This window comes from Nerophis ophidion, linkage group LG07, assembly GCF_033978795.1.
Source record: "Nerophis ophidion isolate RoL-2023_Sa linkage group LG07, RoL_Noph_v1.0, whole genome shotgun sequence".
In the NCBI taxonomy this organism is placed as follows: Eukaryota; Metazoa; Chordata; class Actinopteri; order Syngnathiformes; family Syngnathidae; genus Nerophis; species Nerophis ophidion.
In genome coordinates this window covers 11,177,895-11,195,124 of record NC_084617.1, presented here as the reverse complement: position 1 = coordinate 11,195,124, position 17,230 = coordinate 11,177,895, and the positions used below count along the sequence as shown (strand labels likewise).

Genomic DNA, 17,230 nt, shown 5'->3' with positions numbered 1-17,230 from the left:
GAAGTCTGCCATGATTAGTAGTGTTGATAAAGGAAAAAGCAAACATGATGGTTTAATCGAAATGAATGTGCCGCCTATGCTTAAAATGAGCAAAACACAAAAATATTACATTTTATTATGAATGTGCCTGTTACTACATTACATATTTACTTACAGCATGTATATAGAACAATTTTGGAGGGTTTTTTTAGAGCAATTTATCGTCAGAATAGAGCAACTTACATAAGGATTGTGAATGATAGACAACATTTTAAAAAAGTGCAGTTCCTCTTTAAATGTGGCAAATTGACAACATTACGAAAAATAAATCTCACTTGTTTTTTTTCCACCTAGATGAAGAAAAGCCAAAAAAAAGCCTTTTAAAAGCTTCTTAGAAAAACCCTTAATTATGTTTTTTTGCACTCTTCGAGTGCAAAACATCCGACTGCGGTGCTGTTGTTCTGTATATTGTACAGTTTTTTTGTATATTGTACAGGATTACTTATTGTTTTATTTTTTTGGGATAGTATTCTGTTTAGTTTAAATTTGTATTTTTTATCCTTTTTTAAAATAGAATTGATGTGATTTATTTTTATTCCATATTTGTTTCCACTACTGCACTTTAAGTTGGATTCCTTAATCTCATTATATGCAAATATAATGACAATAAAGTCTATTCTATTCTATACTTTGTCTGTAAATCCAGCCCAGTTATCCAGCCTGGCGACACTGCCCCCTGCTGACCGACAGTTACGAGAACCCCCCCTCCTAACCAAGCGAGCCACGATGGAAGCCTGGCTGACCAGGGAGGCCAACACACTACAGAAGTACAGACTGGTACGGACTATTTCAGTCTTTTCCTTATTTAACTTCACACTCAGCTACAGGGGTTCTCTAACTTTTTTCACCAAGTACCGCAAAACTTGGCTCTCCAAGTACCACCATAATGACCAACATTATAATACAGGAGTGTAGTAGGCCCAAGTAGTCATCAAGAAATATATTTTGGCCTTTCTATCATCATACACAGTTTGAACAGTAACACTGTGTTTGTATATAGGAAAGTAAAACACTGTACTTTAATCAGGTGATTCTTTAGCATACCTCTAGATCAGGGGTCACCAACCTTTTTGAAAGCAAGAGCTACTTCTTGGGTACTGATTAATGCGAAGGGCTACCAGTTTGATACACACTTAAATAAATTGCCAGAAATAGCCAATTTGCTCAATTAACTCATTAAAAAAATATACAAATGAAAACAAATTATTTTGCATAAATGATTAAGTTATAGACATTCATTCACTTTCTTCTTTCCTTCATGGATCTAAACTTTACCGCTGACGATTTTTCTATATTTTTATTATAATATTTTCAGAATGTTGTTTGTTCTTTTTTTGGCCAAAGTAAGACAAAGAAAACAATCTGAAGTTGTCTTTATTTTTTAGTTTTAATGCCATGTTTTTAATAGTCCAGCTAGCGTGTGCACAGATTTTCCTTCATGCGGCCCCTCAAATAAAGTGAGTTTGACGCCTATGGCTTTGCTTAAATTTTATTGTATTATTTCCCTACATTTCTAATGAAAGTCTTTTTTTTTTTTAAGTCATATGATATTTAAAGTTAAAATACCCATGACTGCGATGAGATGGCGACTTGTCCAGGGTGTACCCCGCCTTCCGCCCGATTGTAGCTGAAATAGGCGCCAGCGCCCCCCGCAACCCCAAAAGGGAATAAGCGGTAGAAAATGGATGGATGGATGTCCCAAACACTGTACTGATATGATCCAGTTTAAGAGGTTGTTTAAATTAATAGTGCTTACAAAGTACAAAGAATAATAATGAGAAATACTTTCAACCTTATTGAAAATAAGATATTCTGCATCTCAGTATGATAATAATGACTGAATTAATTGATTACATATTACAAAACTGTTGTGTATACTAATTCACAGATGTTATTTTATTATAAAAAGGTCAGTAAATGATTCTATATATTTGTAAACGCTCTGAAGTGGAAAAGGGGTAGGATTAAATAAGCTCTGCTTCTTCCTACTCCTTTTCGGACATGATTTAAAGTGAAATTATATCAAAATGTGTAATGTATTATACTGTAAGTGTGTTCATGTTTGAAATAAACTAAAGAAAGAAAGAATAAAAACACATTAGGTGTGGCGAAATTATTCTCTGCAGTTGACCCATCACCCTTGATCACCCCCCTCGGCCAAAGTAAGACAAAGAAAACAATCTGAAGTTGTCTTTATTTTTTAGTTTTAATGCCCTGAATTTAATAGTCTGGCCCGCGTGTGCACAGATTTTCCTCCTTTTATTGGCCCCAGAGCCAATAAAAGTTTGATTACCCCTGTCTTAGACACATTTGATAAAGGTGTTTGTGGAGTTCCTTGATGTTTTTTTTGGTGCTAAATTAAAAACAACATTTAAAGGTCACATAATGTTTTACTAGTCTGAACATTTTATGTTAATACATAATAATTGTATAATTATTTTATGTCAAGACATAATAGTTGTATAGTTATTTTATGTCAAGACATAATTTATGTCAAGAAAATTGCATAATTATTTTATGTCAAGACATAATTTTATAATTATTTTATGTCAACACATACTTTTATAATTATTGTATGTCAACACATAATTGTATAGTTATTTTATGTCAACACATGATTTTATATATTTTTTATGTCAAGACATAATACTTTTATAATTATTTTATGTCAAGACATAATTTTATAATTATTGTATGTCAACACATAATTTTATAATTAATTTATAATTATTTTATGTAAAGACATACTTTTATAATAACACATGATTTTATAATTTTTTTATGTCAAGACTTAATCATTTCATAATTATTTTATGTCAAGACATAATTTTATAATTGTTTTATGTCCAGACATAATTTTATAGTTATTTAATGTCAACACATCATAATTTTATAATCATTTCATGTCAACACATAATTTTATAAATATTTTATGTCAAGACATAATTTTATAATTATTTTATGTCAAGACATAATACTTTTATAATTATTTTATGTCAAGACAATCATTTTATAGTTATTTTATGTCAAGACATAATAATTGTATAATTATTTTATGTCAAGACATAATAATTTCATAATTATTTTATGTCAACACATAATTTTATAATTATTTTATGTCAAAACAATTTTATAATTATTTTATGTCCAGACTTAATCATTTTAAAATTATTTTATGTCAAGACATAATTTTATGATTGTTTTATGTCCAGACATAATTTTATAGTTATTTAATATCAACACATAATAATTTTATAATTATTTTATGTCAAGACATAATTTTATAATTTTTTTATGTCAAGACATAATTTTATAATTATTTTATGTCAAGACAATTTTATAAATATTTTATGTCAAGACATAATAGTTTTATAATTATTTTGTCAAGACATAATTTTATGTCAAGACATAATTTTATAATTATTTTATGTCAAAACATAATAATTTTATAATTATTTTATGTCAAGACAATCATGTTATAATTATTTTATTTCAAGACATAATTTTATAATTATTTTATGTCAAGACAGTAATTTTATAGTTATTTTATGTCAAGACATAATAATTAATAATATTTTATGTAAAGACATCATTTTAAAATTATTTTATGTCAAGACATAATTTTACAATTATTTTATGTCAAAACATAATTTTATAATCATTTTATGTCAACACATAATTTTATAATTATTTTATGTAGACATAATTTTATAATTATTTTATGTCAAGACATAATTTCATAATTATTTTATGTCAAGACAGTAATTTTATAGTTATTTTATGTCAAGACATAATAATTTAATAATATTTTATGTAAATACATAATTGTATAATTATTTTATGTCAAGACATAATCTCATAATTATTTGATGTCAAGACAGTAATTTTATAGTTATCTTATGTCAAGACATAATAATTTAATAATATTTTATGTAAAGACATAATTTTATAATTATTTTGTGTCAAGACATAATAATTGCATAATTATTTTATGTCAAGACATAATTTTATAATTATTTTGTGTCAAGACATAATAATTCTATAGTTATTTTATGTCAAGACATAATAATTTAATAATATTTTATATCAAGACATAATTTAATAATTATTTTATGTCAAGACGGTTTAGCTCGGTTGGTAGAGTGGCCATGCCAGCAACTTGAGGGTTGCAGGTTCGATTCCCGCTTCCGCCATCCTAGTCACTGCCGTTGTGTCTTTGGGCAAGACACTTTACCCACCTGCTTCCAGTGCCACCCACACTGGTTTGAATGTAACTTAGATATTGGGTTTCACTATGTAAAGCGCTTTGAGTCACTTGAGAAAAAAAGCGCTATATAAATATAATTCACTAATTCACTAAGACATAAAATAATTGCGAAGCATAGCTGGGTTTTATCTTGGCAAAGTGTGTTTTGTGTTTGCGTGAGCAGACTGGATGGAAAAGTGCAAGTAATATAAAAAAAAAAACAAAAAAACGAACACGTGCACATTGTTCTTGTCGTTCCCGTCCAGGACTTGGCAGAGAAGCACCAGAAAACACTGCAGCTGCTGAGGAAGCAGCAGACGATCATTCTGGACGACGAGCTGATCCAGTGGAAGAGGCGGCAACAGCTGGCGGGCAACGGGGGCCCGCCGGAGGGGGCCATGGACATCCTGCAGTCCTGGTGAGTCCCGATCCGCACTGCCGCCGGGATCGCTGTCTGTCGGGAGCGCCGAGGTCGGCGTTTTTTTTTTACGAGCTCGTAATGGACTGCCGCTGAGTTTATACTCCCAACTTTATAAGCTCCTAACGAGACGGAGCGAGGGGAAAGTTTGGCATGTTTCTCGCTAAAAAGGCACTAAAAAGCACATTTGTCCTCTTTTTTTTTTGGGGGCGTTTTTCAGGTGCGAGAAGCTGGCGGAAACAATCTGGCAGAACAGGCAGCAGATTCGGAGGGCGGAGCACCTACGACAACAGCTGCCCATCCCAGGGCCTATTGAAGACCTCCTGAATGAGCTCAACAGCACCATTACAGACATCATCTCAGCCTTGGTCACCAGGTACATCATTTTGTGTGCGGCGGGATGAGAATTTGACGATTGGAGCAATGAAGCCTGAAATCCCATTTTGACGGCTTAAAGACCTACTGAAACCCACTACTACCGACCACGCAGTCTGATAGTTTATATATCAATGATGAAATATTAACATCGCAACCGGGTTAGTTTACTTAATTGCAATTTTAAGTTTCCCGCGAATTATCCTGCTGAAAACGTGGCGGTATGATGATGTGTGCGCGTGAGGTCACGGATTGTAGCGGATATTTTGTTCCCGCACCCATCCCAGCTATAAGTCGTCTGCTTTAATCACAGTATTCTGGACATCTGTGTTGCTGAATTTTTGCAATTTGTTCAATGAATAATGGAGACGTCAAAGAAGAAAGATGTAGGTGGGAAGCGGTGTATTGCGGCCGCCTTCGGCAACACAAACATAGCCGGTGTTTCTTTGTTTACATTCCCGAAAGATGACGGTAAAGCTTTACAATGGAACAGAGCGGTCAAGCGAACATGGTTCCCTAACACATGTCAACAGGCTGGTTTCGGTGAGAAAATGGTGGTAATAAGTCGTGATGAGTGGCTCACTAGTGCAAAACCGACCGACTGTAACGCTCTAATAAGTAAAGTTCCTTGGGTAAATAATGTCAACTCACTACACCGGTATGTTTTAGCGCTTTCATGGCGAGTTTACTGACAGAAATAAGTAAGAACTTTACACTACATTATATTAGAAATGGCAACGGCTGAGGATGAAAGCAACATAACAAGAAAAAAGAGAAAAAGAAGAAGCTTATCGACTACTGGGTCGACACGGACTACAAAGGCGGACGCGAGCAAATTTTCAGGACTTATGCAGATCCCAAATACAGATCAGCAGGTACTGGAAGGTAAGAAAAGTTGCCTTTGCATAATATTGCGAAACAAAACGGAAGATAATATGTCTTACCTTATACACACACCATAATACTCCTCCTATGTTGAAGCAGAGTAAAATCCAACAAGTGGTACGGCTTCTTAGCTTACCAAAGTCGTACTAAAACATTTTGATAGATTTTTGAGCGCCGTGTGTAATGTTCTGTATTTTCAATGGAACATATGTTGGTGTTGTTTACTTAATAATAATAAAAGTACATTTAATTTGGTATAGCGCTTTTCAGAGTATTCAAAGACGCTTTACAAGATAAACAATTTAAATATAAAACAGTTCCAAAGTAATAATATAAAATGCAGGAAATATAAAAGCAGTACGTTGTAAAATACATAATACTGAGTAGGAAGGTCTGAGCAGTCACTGATGGCTTTGGGAAGAGAGTCATATTGCCATCATATTATCTACACGTGTCTCCTATGTGTGACTGCCATCTACTGGTCACACTCATCATTTCACTATGTATCAAATAAAATAGCTTCGAGGTTGATAAGCACAACCAAAATTATTCCGTACATCAGGTGCACCGGGCTATAAGGCGCACTCTCAAGTTATTAAGAAAATGAAAGGATTTTAAGTGCAAGAAAGATGATTTCCATGCAAGGACGGGAGTGGAATAAGTGTCAAAAGATGGCGCTAACTGTTTTAACGACATTCATACGTTACTTCAATCAATTACGCAGCAGCGACTCCTCATCCGTGGCTCACTAGTGCAAAACCGACCGACCGGAACTCTCTAATTTTCCATGGAACATATGTCGGTGTTGTTTACTTGAGTCATATCGCCATCATATTGCAGTCGACACGTATCTCTTATGTGGGGCTGCCATCTACTGGTCACACTTATCATTACACCATGTACCAAATAAAATAGCTCCGAGGTCGGTAAGCATGACCAAAATTATTCCGTACATTAGGCACACCCGGTTATAAGGCGCACTGTCAAGTTTTTAAGAAAATGAAAGGATTTTAAGTGCGCCTTATAGTCCGGAAAATACGGTATTTCATCATGTAACTGCATGCAGTCTGCATTAAAAGAACGAATCGCAATTTGCAAGAAAGATGATTTCCATGCAAGGACGGGAGTGGAATAAGTGTCAAAAGATGGCGCTATCTGTTTTAATGACATTCATACGTTACTTCAATCAATTACGCAGCAGCATCTCCTCATCCGTGGCTCACTAGTGCAAAACCGACAGACCGGAACTCTCAAATTTTCTATGGAACATATGTCGGTGTTGTTTACTTGAGTCATTTCGCCATCATATTGCAGTCGACACGTATCTCTTATGTGGGACTGCCATCTACTGGTCACACTTATCATTTCACTATGTACCAAATAAAACAGCTTCGAGGTCGATAAGCACAACCAAAATTATTCCGTATATCAGGCGCACCGGGCTATAAGGCGCACTGTCGAGTTTTTAAGAAAATGAAAGGATTTTAAGTGCGCCTTATAGTCCGAAAAATACGGTATTTCATCATGTAACTGCATGCAGTCAACATTAAAAGAACGAGTCGCAATTTGCAAGAAAGACGATTTCCTGGGCCACTTAAGATATGTGGCGGGTTAGATCTGCCGTATAATATTCCTTCAACAAGAAATAATGAGGGATATATATTTTTATCCATTTTGCTTCTCGGTTGACTGGCACGACTTCCTCCCTCTGCAGCACCTTCATCATCGAGAAGCAGCCTCCACAGGTGCTGAAGACCCAGACCAAGTTTGCCGCCACCGTTCGCCTCCTGGTGGGAGGCAAGCTGAACGTGCACATGAACCCGCCGCAGGTCAAGGCCACCATCATTAGCGAGCAGCAGGCCAAGGCGCTGCTGAAGAACGAGAACACCAGGAAGTAAGTCGCTTTTTTTTTTGTGGGGTTGGGCTTCGATGAGAACCGTGTTTCTCCCGGGAACTGTCCTCAAAGCAGTGGTCCCCAAACTACGGCCCGCGGGCAGGTTACAACCTGCCAGCGTTCGAGATCCAGCCCGCAGGAAGTCGAGAGTTGAAAAAAAAAAAAAAAATATATATATATATATATTTTTTTTTAATCTGTCCTTTCTAATCCATTTTCAAACGCTTGTTGCTTGTTTCTCTCAGAGTCTCCTAGCCGCTCAAAAAATGCATTTTCCAATCGATGACGTGATATCATATAAATTATATATATATATATATATATATATATATATATATATATATATATATATATATATATATATATATACACAGTGGGGCAAAAAAGTATTTAGTCAGCCACCGATTGTGCAAGTTCTCCCACTTAAAATGATGACAGAGGTCTGTAATTTTCATCATAGGTACACTTCAACTGTGAGAGACAGAATGTGAAAAAAAAAATCCAGGAATTCACATTGTAGGAATTTTAAAGAATTTATTTCTAAATTATGGTGGAAAATAAGTATTTGGTCAACCATTCAAAGCTCTCACTGATGGAAGGAGGTTCTGGCTCAAAATCTCACAAAACATGGCCCCATTCATTCTTTCCTTAACACGGATCAATCGTCCTGTCCCCTTAGCAGAAAAATAGCCCCAAAGCATGATGTTTCCACCCCCATGCTTCACAGTAGGTATGGTGTTCTTGGGATGCAACTCAGTATTCTTCTTCCTCCAATCACGACGAGTTGAGTTTATACCAAAAAGTTCTATTTTGGTTTCATCTGACCACATGACATTCTCCCAATCCTCTGCTGTATCATCCATGTGCTCTCTGGCAAACTTCAGACGGGCCTGGGGACACGTCTGGCATTGCAGGATTTGTTTCCCTGTCGGCGTAGTGTGTTACTGATGGTAACCTTTGTTACTTTGGTCCCAGCTCTCTGCAGGTCATTCACCAGGTCCCCCCGTGTGGTTCTGGGATTTTTGCTCACTGTTCTCATGATCATTTTGACCCCACGGGATGAGATCTTGCGTGGAGCCCCAGATCGAGGGAGATTATCAGTGGTCTTGTATGTCTTCCATTTTCTGATAATTGCTCCCACAGTTGATTTTTTCACACCAAGCTGCTTGCCTATTGTAGATTCACTCTTCCCAGTCTGGTGCAGGTCTACAATTCTTTTCCTGGTGTCCTTTGACAGCTCTTTGGTCTTGGCCATAGTGGAGTTTGGAGTCTGACTGTTCGAGGCTGTGGACAGGTGTCTTTTATACAGATAACGAGTTAAAACAAGTTCCATTAATACAGGTAACGAGTGGAGGACAGAAGAGCTTCTTAAAGAAGAAGTTACTGGTCTGTGAGAGCCAGAGATCTTCCTTGTTTGAAGTGACCAAATACTTATTGTCCACCATAATTTACAAATCAATTCTTTAAAATGTTCAATGTGAATTCCTGGATTTTTTTTCCACATTCTGTCTCTCACAGTTGAAGTGTACCTATGATGAAAATTACAGACCTCTGTCATCATTTTAAGTTGGAGAACTTGCACAATCGGTGGCTGACTAAATACTTTTTTGCCCCACTGTATGTATAAAAAAACAGCCCGGTCCCCAGCCAAATTATTTTAACCCAATGCGGCCCCCAGGTCAAAAAGTTTGGGGACCCCTGCCTTAAAGGGTAACTGCGCTTTTTTATGACATTTTTCGTTCACAATCATTATAAGAGACAAGAACACACTTATTTTTTATTTTTTATTTTTTTTTAGCATTTTAAAGATGATCCTGGGCCATTTTTGTTTAATTTCCTGTCCAGGGCTTTTATTTTTGTTCCATTTCCTGTTTGCCCCCTTTTGGCCATTTGCTCTGTCTGAGCAATAACTCCCTCATCTGTTCCTGATTGCCAATTAGGATTGCTTTCGGTGCCAGCTAAGTCTTCTCTGCTGGCCTAACATAACCAGAAATCATGATCATAATTAAAGATACAAGTCATTTTTAATGTACTTTCCCTAAATATCTAAAAGTATTTATATCCTCTTCATGTCATATTATGCTCTTTCCACTGCTCTTATTTTTAGGTTAGAGTTTGTATCCAATCAGAATTCATCTCTCTTATCTTGCCATGCTGTACCAAATCTGCCCGGGGCCTTCAGAATCAACAAGTGAACGGACACATACAGTTGATAGACAACTGAAGTGAAGTGAAGTGAATTATATTTATATAGCGCTTTTCTCTAGTGACTCAAAGCGCTTTACATAGTGAACCCCAATATCTAAGTTACATTTAAACCAGTGTGGGTGGCACTGGGAGCAGGTGGGTAAAGTGTCTTGCCCAAGGACACAACGGCAGTGACTAGGATGGCAAAAGCGGGAATCGAACCTGCAACCCTCAAGTTCACGAGTTGTTGCCAGTAAGGCCTTCCTTGCGCTGTGATTGGATACTCACTTGTGTCGTGATCTGTGGTCTAGATTTTGTTTTATTTAGGCGTTTTGGACTCCATTAGTTCCTGTTTTTGTGCACCCTTGTTTTGTTTTGGTTTCTGTGACGACCCATTAGTTTCACCTGCCTCGCGTGTTTGGATCACGCACCTGCTTTAATCAGAGACTATTATTTAAGCCTGTTTTGTCAGTTAGTCGTCCTGGCCACATTACTCGGTTTTGGCTCTGTTCATGCCATAGTTTCACGCTCTTTTCATGCCATAGTTTCACGCTCTTTTCATGCCGTAGTTTCACGCTCTTTTCATGCCATAGTTTCATGCTTGTGTCATGCGATCGTTTGCTCGCCAAGTAAGTTTTTGTTTGTTCATGCCATAATTTGGTTAGTTGTTTCATGCCACAGTTTCATATTTGTTTCTTGCTATGCCATAGCTTATGCTAGTAGTTAACTTTAACTTCAAGTGCGATTAGCCTTGTTTTCCGTTTTTTTTTTTCTACCTTTTTGGGAGAAGATATTAAATATAGATAGATAGATAGATAGTTAGACTCCCTTTTTAGACCAGTTGATCTGCCGTTTCTTTTCTTTTTCTTCTATGTTCCACTCTCCTTTGTGGAGGGGGTCCGGTCCGATCCGGTGGACATTTACTGCTTGCCTGTGTATCGGCTGGGGACATCTCTGCGCTGCTGATCCGCCTCCGCTTGGGATGGTTTCCTGCTGGCTCCGCTGTGAACGGGACTCTCGCTGCTGTGTTGGATCCGCTTTGGACTGGACTCTCGCGACTGTGTTGGATCCATTATGGATTGAACTTTCACAGTATCATGTTAGACCCGCTCGACATCCATTGCTTTCCTCCTCTCCAAGGTTCTCATAGTCATCATTGTCACCGACGTCCCACTGGGTCATTATTGTCACCAATGTCCCACTGGGTGTGAGTTTTCCTTGCCTTTATGTGGGCCTACCGAGGATGTCATAGTGGTTTGTGCAGCCCTTTGAGACACTAGTGATTTAGGGCTATATAAGTAAACATTGATTGATTGATTGATTGATAGTACTTTATTGATTCCTTCAGGAGAGTTCCTTCAGGAAAATTGAAATATGTTCCTACCTTCACGCCTGGTCCAGAGTAGTCCGTTTGCATCCCGGGAGAACAAACCCCGCAGCAAGTTGCGACCCCCTCAACATGACAACTTGGGGGTCCCAAGTGAGTATCCAATCACAAGTTGCGAAAACAGGAAGTGGCACCGGAGTCATAGAAAGCCAGCGGTACTTACATTGATTAGGTGGCAGATACTGTATATATTTTCAAGGCCATTTTCAAGAAGGATACTTAAGAGAAACTACATCTTGTGAAACAAAGTCGTCCGACACCGGAAGCTATACTTACTTCTTCAGGCCTTAGTATTCCCTGAGGAACATAGCCCGCAGACAAAAGCCTTCCACCCGTTCCGGTCTTGTGACCTTCGGTCGAGTTGTTGCCATGACAGCCCCTCAGCCCTCATCTCCTGTTCCGTGCTTCTTCTCCAGGTTGTTCTTGGTCTCCCTCTGTTTCTTTTTCCCTGTGGGTTCCATGTTAGTGCCTGTTTGGTGATTGATTTATTGGGTTTTCTGAGTGTGTGACCTATCCAGCTCCACTTCCTTCTCCTGATGTGCAGTTCCACCGGTTCTTGTTTGGTGAGTTCCCACAGGTTGGCATTGATGACTCCTAGGACCCGACGGAGGCAACGGTTTACGAATGTCTGAAGTTTATTGAGTATGCTATTGGTGGTTTTCCATGTTTGGATTTGACATTTGAGTTAAATATTTTCAGTTTGGTTTTGAGAGATTTTTTTTTTTTTTGCTCTCCATATTTTGTTTAGCATGTTGAATGATGTTCTTGCTCTCCGTATTCTGGATTTGACATCTTCATCTGTCTCTCCGTCCCCACTGATTATGCTCCTCTAATTGATTATGGTCCTTTTTTATTGGTGTATTGTTCTTGTTACTGATACACATGACCTTTTGTTTTTTCTGAATTGATCTTAAAAGCCTACCTAAACCCACTACTACCGACCACGCAGTCTGATAGTTTATATATCAATGATGAAATGTTAACATTGCAACACATGCCAATACGGCCGGTTTAGTTTACTAAATTGCAATTTTAAATTTCCCGCGGAGTTTCCTGCGGAATGATGACGCGTGTTTGTGACGTTATTGGTTGGAGCGGACATTTTAGCCCAGCACCACTTACGGCTAAAAGTCGTCTCTTTTCATCGCATAATTACACAGTATTTTGGACATCTGTGTTGCTGAATCTTTTGCAATTTGTTCAATTAATAATGGAGACGTCAAAGAAGAATGCTGTTGGTGGAAAGCGGTGGATTGCAGCTGCCTTTAGCAACCGATACACAGCCGGTGTTTCTTTGTTTGTTTGTGAAGCTTTAGCGAGCATTTTTCTCTACCACATGTAAACCAGCATGTTTTTGGATGGGGAAATTGTGTTATTAAGTCGGCTCGTACCGGAGACTTGAACGGATTATGCGACCTCCTCCTGCAGCTGTCAAAAAGGCATCTCTGATCTTGGCTCCCACATTGGCTTCTCTCAGAGACACTGGCGGTCCCCGCAGCCCTCTGACTTTCAGGTTTGACTTTATAATCTCACTAAAACACTAGTAAATGTGTCTTATAACATCTGAATCGCGCCTGCAGCCGTGGCCTTTTTTTTTTTTTTTTAGTGCTTCACTCTTACTTTCCTCATCCACGAATCTTTCATCCTCGCTCAAATTAATGATAAATGGTTAATGGGTTGTACTTGTATAGCGCTTTTCTACCTTCAAGGTACTCAAAGCGCTTTGACACTACTTCCACATTTACCCATTCACACACACATTCACACACTGATGGAGGGAGCTGCCATGCAAGGCGCCAACCAGCACCCATCAGGAGCAAGGGTGAAGTGTCTTGCTCAGGACACAACGGACGTGACGAGGTTGGTACTAGGTGGGATTTGAACCAGGGACCCTCGGGTTGCGCACGGCCACTCTCCCACTGCGCCAAAATTGTCGCTTTCTCGGTCCGAATCGCTCTTGCAGCTGGTGGCTATTATTATAAACAATTTGAGGATGTGAGGAGCTCCACAAACTGTGACGTCACGTGCACATCGTCTGCTACTTCCGGTAAAGGCTAGGCTTTTTTATTAGCGACCAATGGTTGCAAACTTTATTGTCGATGTTCTCTACTAAATCCTTTCAGCAAAAATATGGCAATATCGCGAAATAACATCTGAATTGCTCCCGCAGCCGTCGCCTTTTTCTTTTTTTTTTTTAGTGCTTCACTCTAACTTTCCTCATCGACGAATCTTTCATCCTCGCTCAAATGAATGGGGAAATCGTTGCTTTCTCGGTCCGAATCGCTCTTGCAGCTGGTGGCTATGATTATAAACAACTTGAGGATGTGAGGAGCTCCACAACCTGTGACGTCACGCGCACATCGTCTGCTACTTCCGGTACAGGCAAGGCTTTTTTATTAGCGACCAAAAGTTGCGAACTTTATTGTCGATATTCTCTACTAAATCCTTTCAGCAAAAATATGGCAATATCGCGAAATAACATCTGAATCGCTCCCGCAGCCGTCGCCTTTTTTTTTTTTTTTAGTGCTTCACTCTAACTTTCCTCATCCACGAATCTTTCATCCTCGCTCAAATTAATGGGGAAATCGTTGCTTTCTCGGTCCGAATCGCTCTTGCCGCTGGTGGCATATGATTATAAACAATGATCAGATGTGAGGAGCCCTACAACAAGTGACGTCACGCGCACATCGTCTGCTACTTCCGGTACAGGCAAGGCTTTTTTATTAGCGACCAAAAGTTGCGAACTTTATTGTCGATATTCTCTACTAAATCCTTTCATCAAAAATATGGCAATATCGCGAAATAACATCTGAATCGCTCCCGCAGCCGTCGCCTTTTTTTTTTTTTTTTTTTTTTTTTTAGTGCTTCACTCTAACTTTCCTCATCCACGAATCTTTCATCCTCGCTCAAATTAATGGGGAAATCGTTGCTTTCTCGGTCCGAATCGCTCTTGCCGCTGGTGGCATATGATTATAAACAATGATCAGATGTGAGGAGCCCTACAACAAGTGACGTCACACGCACATCGTCTGCTACTTCCGGTACAGGCAAGGCTTTTTTATTAGCGACCAAAATTGCGAACTTTATCGTCGATGTTCTCTACTAAATCCTTTCAGCAAAAAATATGGCAATATCGTGAAATGATCAACTATGACACATAGAATGGACCTGCTTTAAATAAGAAAATCTCATTTCAGTAGGCCTTTAAAGCCCCAAAAACGCAGCAGCTCTTTGTAGTTTTTTTGTTTTGTCCTGCATCTGTTGGTGAGTGTGAGCCAGGAGAGATAGATCGTCTGCAAAGTCTAGGTCCTCCAGTTGTTCGGTAAGGCTCGACTCCATGCCGGTTTTGCTGTTTTTGGTTGTTTGGTTCATGGTCCAGTCAATACAGAGCAGAAAAAGGAAAGGCGAGAGCAGACATCAGCTCTCACTGATGGAAGGAGGTTTTGGCTCAAAATCTCACGATACATGGCCCCATTCATTCTTTCCTTAACCCGGATCAATTGTTCTGTCCCCTAAGCAGAAAAACAGCCCCAAAGCATGATGTTTCCACACCAATGCTTCACAGTAGTTATGGTGTTCTTGGGATGCAACTCAGTATTCTTCTTCCTCCAAACACGACAAGTTGAGTTTATACCAAAAAGTTCTATTTTGGTTTCATCTGACCACATGACATTCTCCCAATCCTCTGCTGTATCATCCATGTATCCATTTTGGTATAAACTCAACTCGTCGTGTTTGAAGGAAGAAGAATACTGAGTTGCATCCCAAGAACACCATACCTACTGTAAAGCATGGGGGTGGAAACATCATGCTTTCTGCTAAAGGGACAGGACGATTGATCCGTGTTAAGGAAAGAATGAATGTGGCCATATATCGTGAGATTTTGAGCCAAAACCTCCTTCCATCAGTGAGAGCTTTGAATGGTTGACCAAATACTTATTTTCCACCATAATTTACAAATAAATACTTTAAAATTCCTACAATGTGAATTCCTGGATTTTTTTTTCACATTCTGTCTCTCACAGTTGAAGTGTACCTATGATGAAAATTACAGACCTCTGTTATCATTTTAAGTGAGAGAACTTGCACAATCGGTGGCTGACTAAATACTTTCTTGCCCCACTGTATAGTTCCAAGGTGCCTATATCTTGGAATTGTTGTATGTCAGTGGTTCTTAACCTTGTTGGAAGTACCAAACCCCACCAGGTTGAAAATGGATGGATGTAAAATTACAAGGAAAAAAAGTTGGCATTTTACCAGAATAAACTGAAGTTATCATGCGAGATTTATGTCACAATATAAGATATTAGGACATGAAAGTGGTTTCATTCTAGCGGATTATATTTATAATATTCAAACAAAAATGTGGTAATTTTCAAGAAATTATAGTCTGGGGTGGTATAGCTCCAGTAACACTTCAGTATGGAAAACATATTTTAAGTAACAAAGACTTACTTTAGAGTTATCTGGACACTAGGGGAACATATTCTAAGTAACACAGACTTAATTTAGAGTTATCTGGACACTAGGAGAACATATATTAAGTAACAAAGACTTACTTTAGAGTTATCTGGACACTAGGGGAACATATTCTAAGTAACACAGACTTCATTTAGAGTTATCTGGACACTAGGGGAACATATTCTAAGTAACACAGACTTAATTCAGAGTTATCTGGACACTAGGGGAACATATTCTAAGTAACACAGACTTAATTCAGAGTTATCTGGAGACTAGGGAACATATTCTAAGTAATAAAGACTTAATTTTGAGTTGTTTGGTTAGGGTTAGGAGACTTAATTTAGAGTAATTTGGACACTAGGGGAACATATTCTAAGTAACACAGACTTAATTTAGAGTTATCTGGACACTAGGGGAACATATTCTAAGTAACACAGACTTAATTTAGAGTTATCTGGACACTAGGGGAACATATTCTAAGTAACACAGACTTAATTTACAGTTATCTGGACACTAGGGGAACATATTCTAAGTAACACAGACTTCATTTAGTTATCTGGACACTAGGGGAACATATTCTAAGTAACACAGACTTCATTTAGAGTTATCTGGACACTAGGGGAACATATTCTAAGTAACACAGACTTCATTTAGATTTATCTGGACACTAGGGGAACATATTCTAAGTAACACAGACTTCATTTAGAGTTATCTGGACACTAGGGGAACATATTCTAAGTAACACATACTTAATTTAGAGTTATCTGGACACTAGGGGAACATATTCTAAGTAACACAGACTTCATTTACAGTTATCTGGACACTAGGGGAACATATTCTAAGTAACACAGACTTCATTTAGAGTTATCTGGACACTAGAGGAACATATTCTAAGTAACACAGACTTCATTTAGAGTTATCTGGACACTAGGGGAACATATTCTAAGTAACACAGACTTAATTTAGAGTTATCTGGACACTAGGGGAACATATTCTAAGTAACACAGACTTAATTTAGAGTTATCTGGACACTAGGGGAACATATTCTAAGTAACACAGACTTCATTTAGAGTTATCTGGACACTAGGGGAACATATTCTAAGTAACACAGACTTCATTTAGAGTTATCTGGACACTAGGGGAACATATTCTAAGTAACACCGACTTAATTTAGAGTTATCTGTACACTAGGGGAACATATTCTAAGTAACACAGACTTCATTTAGAGTTATCTGGACACTAGGGGAACATATTCTAAGTAACACAGACTTCATTTAGAGTTATCTGGACACTAGGGGAACATATTCTAAGTAACACAGACTTAATTTAGAGTTGTTT

General features: G+C 38.1%; 1 protein-coding gene across 1 annotated transcript in view; it reads left to right on the top strand.

Moving 5' to 3' along the window:
* The window catches only part of LOC133555925 (inactive phospholipase C-like protein 2), a 415,124-nt gene that overhangs the window by 16,389 nt on the left and 381,505 nt on the right, over nucleotides 1-17,230 (top strand). Inside the window, exons 5-8 of the mRNA XM_061905396.1 lie at nucleotides 686-816; nucleotides 4,552-4,703; nucleotides 4,924-5,079; nucleotides 7,678-7,857. Of these exons, the coding sequence (XP_061761380.1) occupies nucleotides 686-816; nucleotides 4,552-4,703; nucleotides 4,924-5,079; nucleotides 7,678-7,857 (619 nt within the window). The remainder of the gene's footprint in view (nucleotides 1-685; nucleotides 817-4,551; nucleotides 4,704-4,923; nucleotides 5,080-7,677; nucleotides 7,858-17,230) is intronic.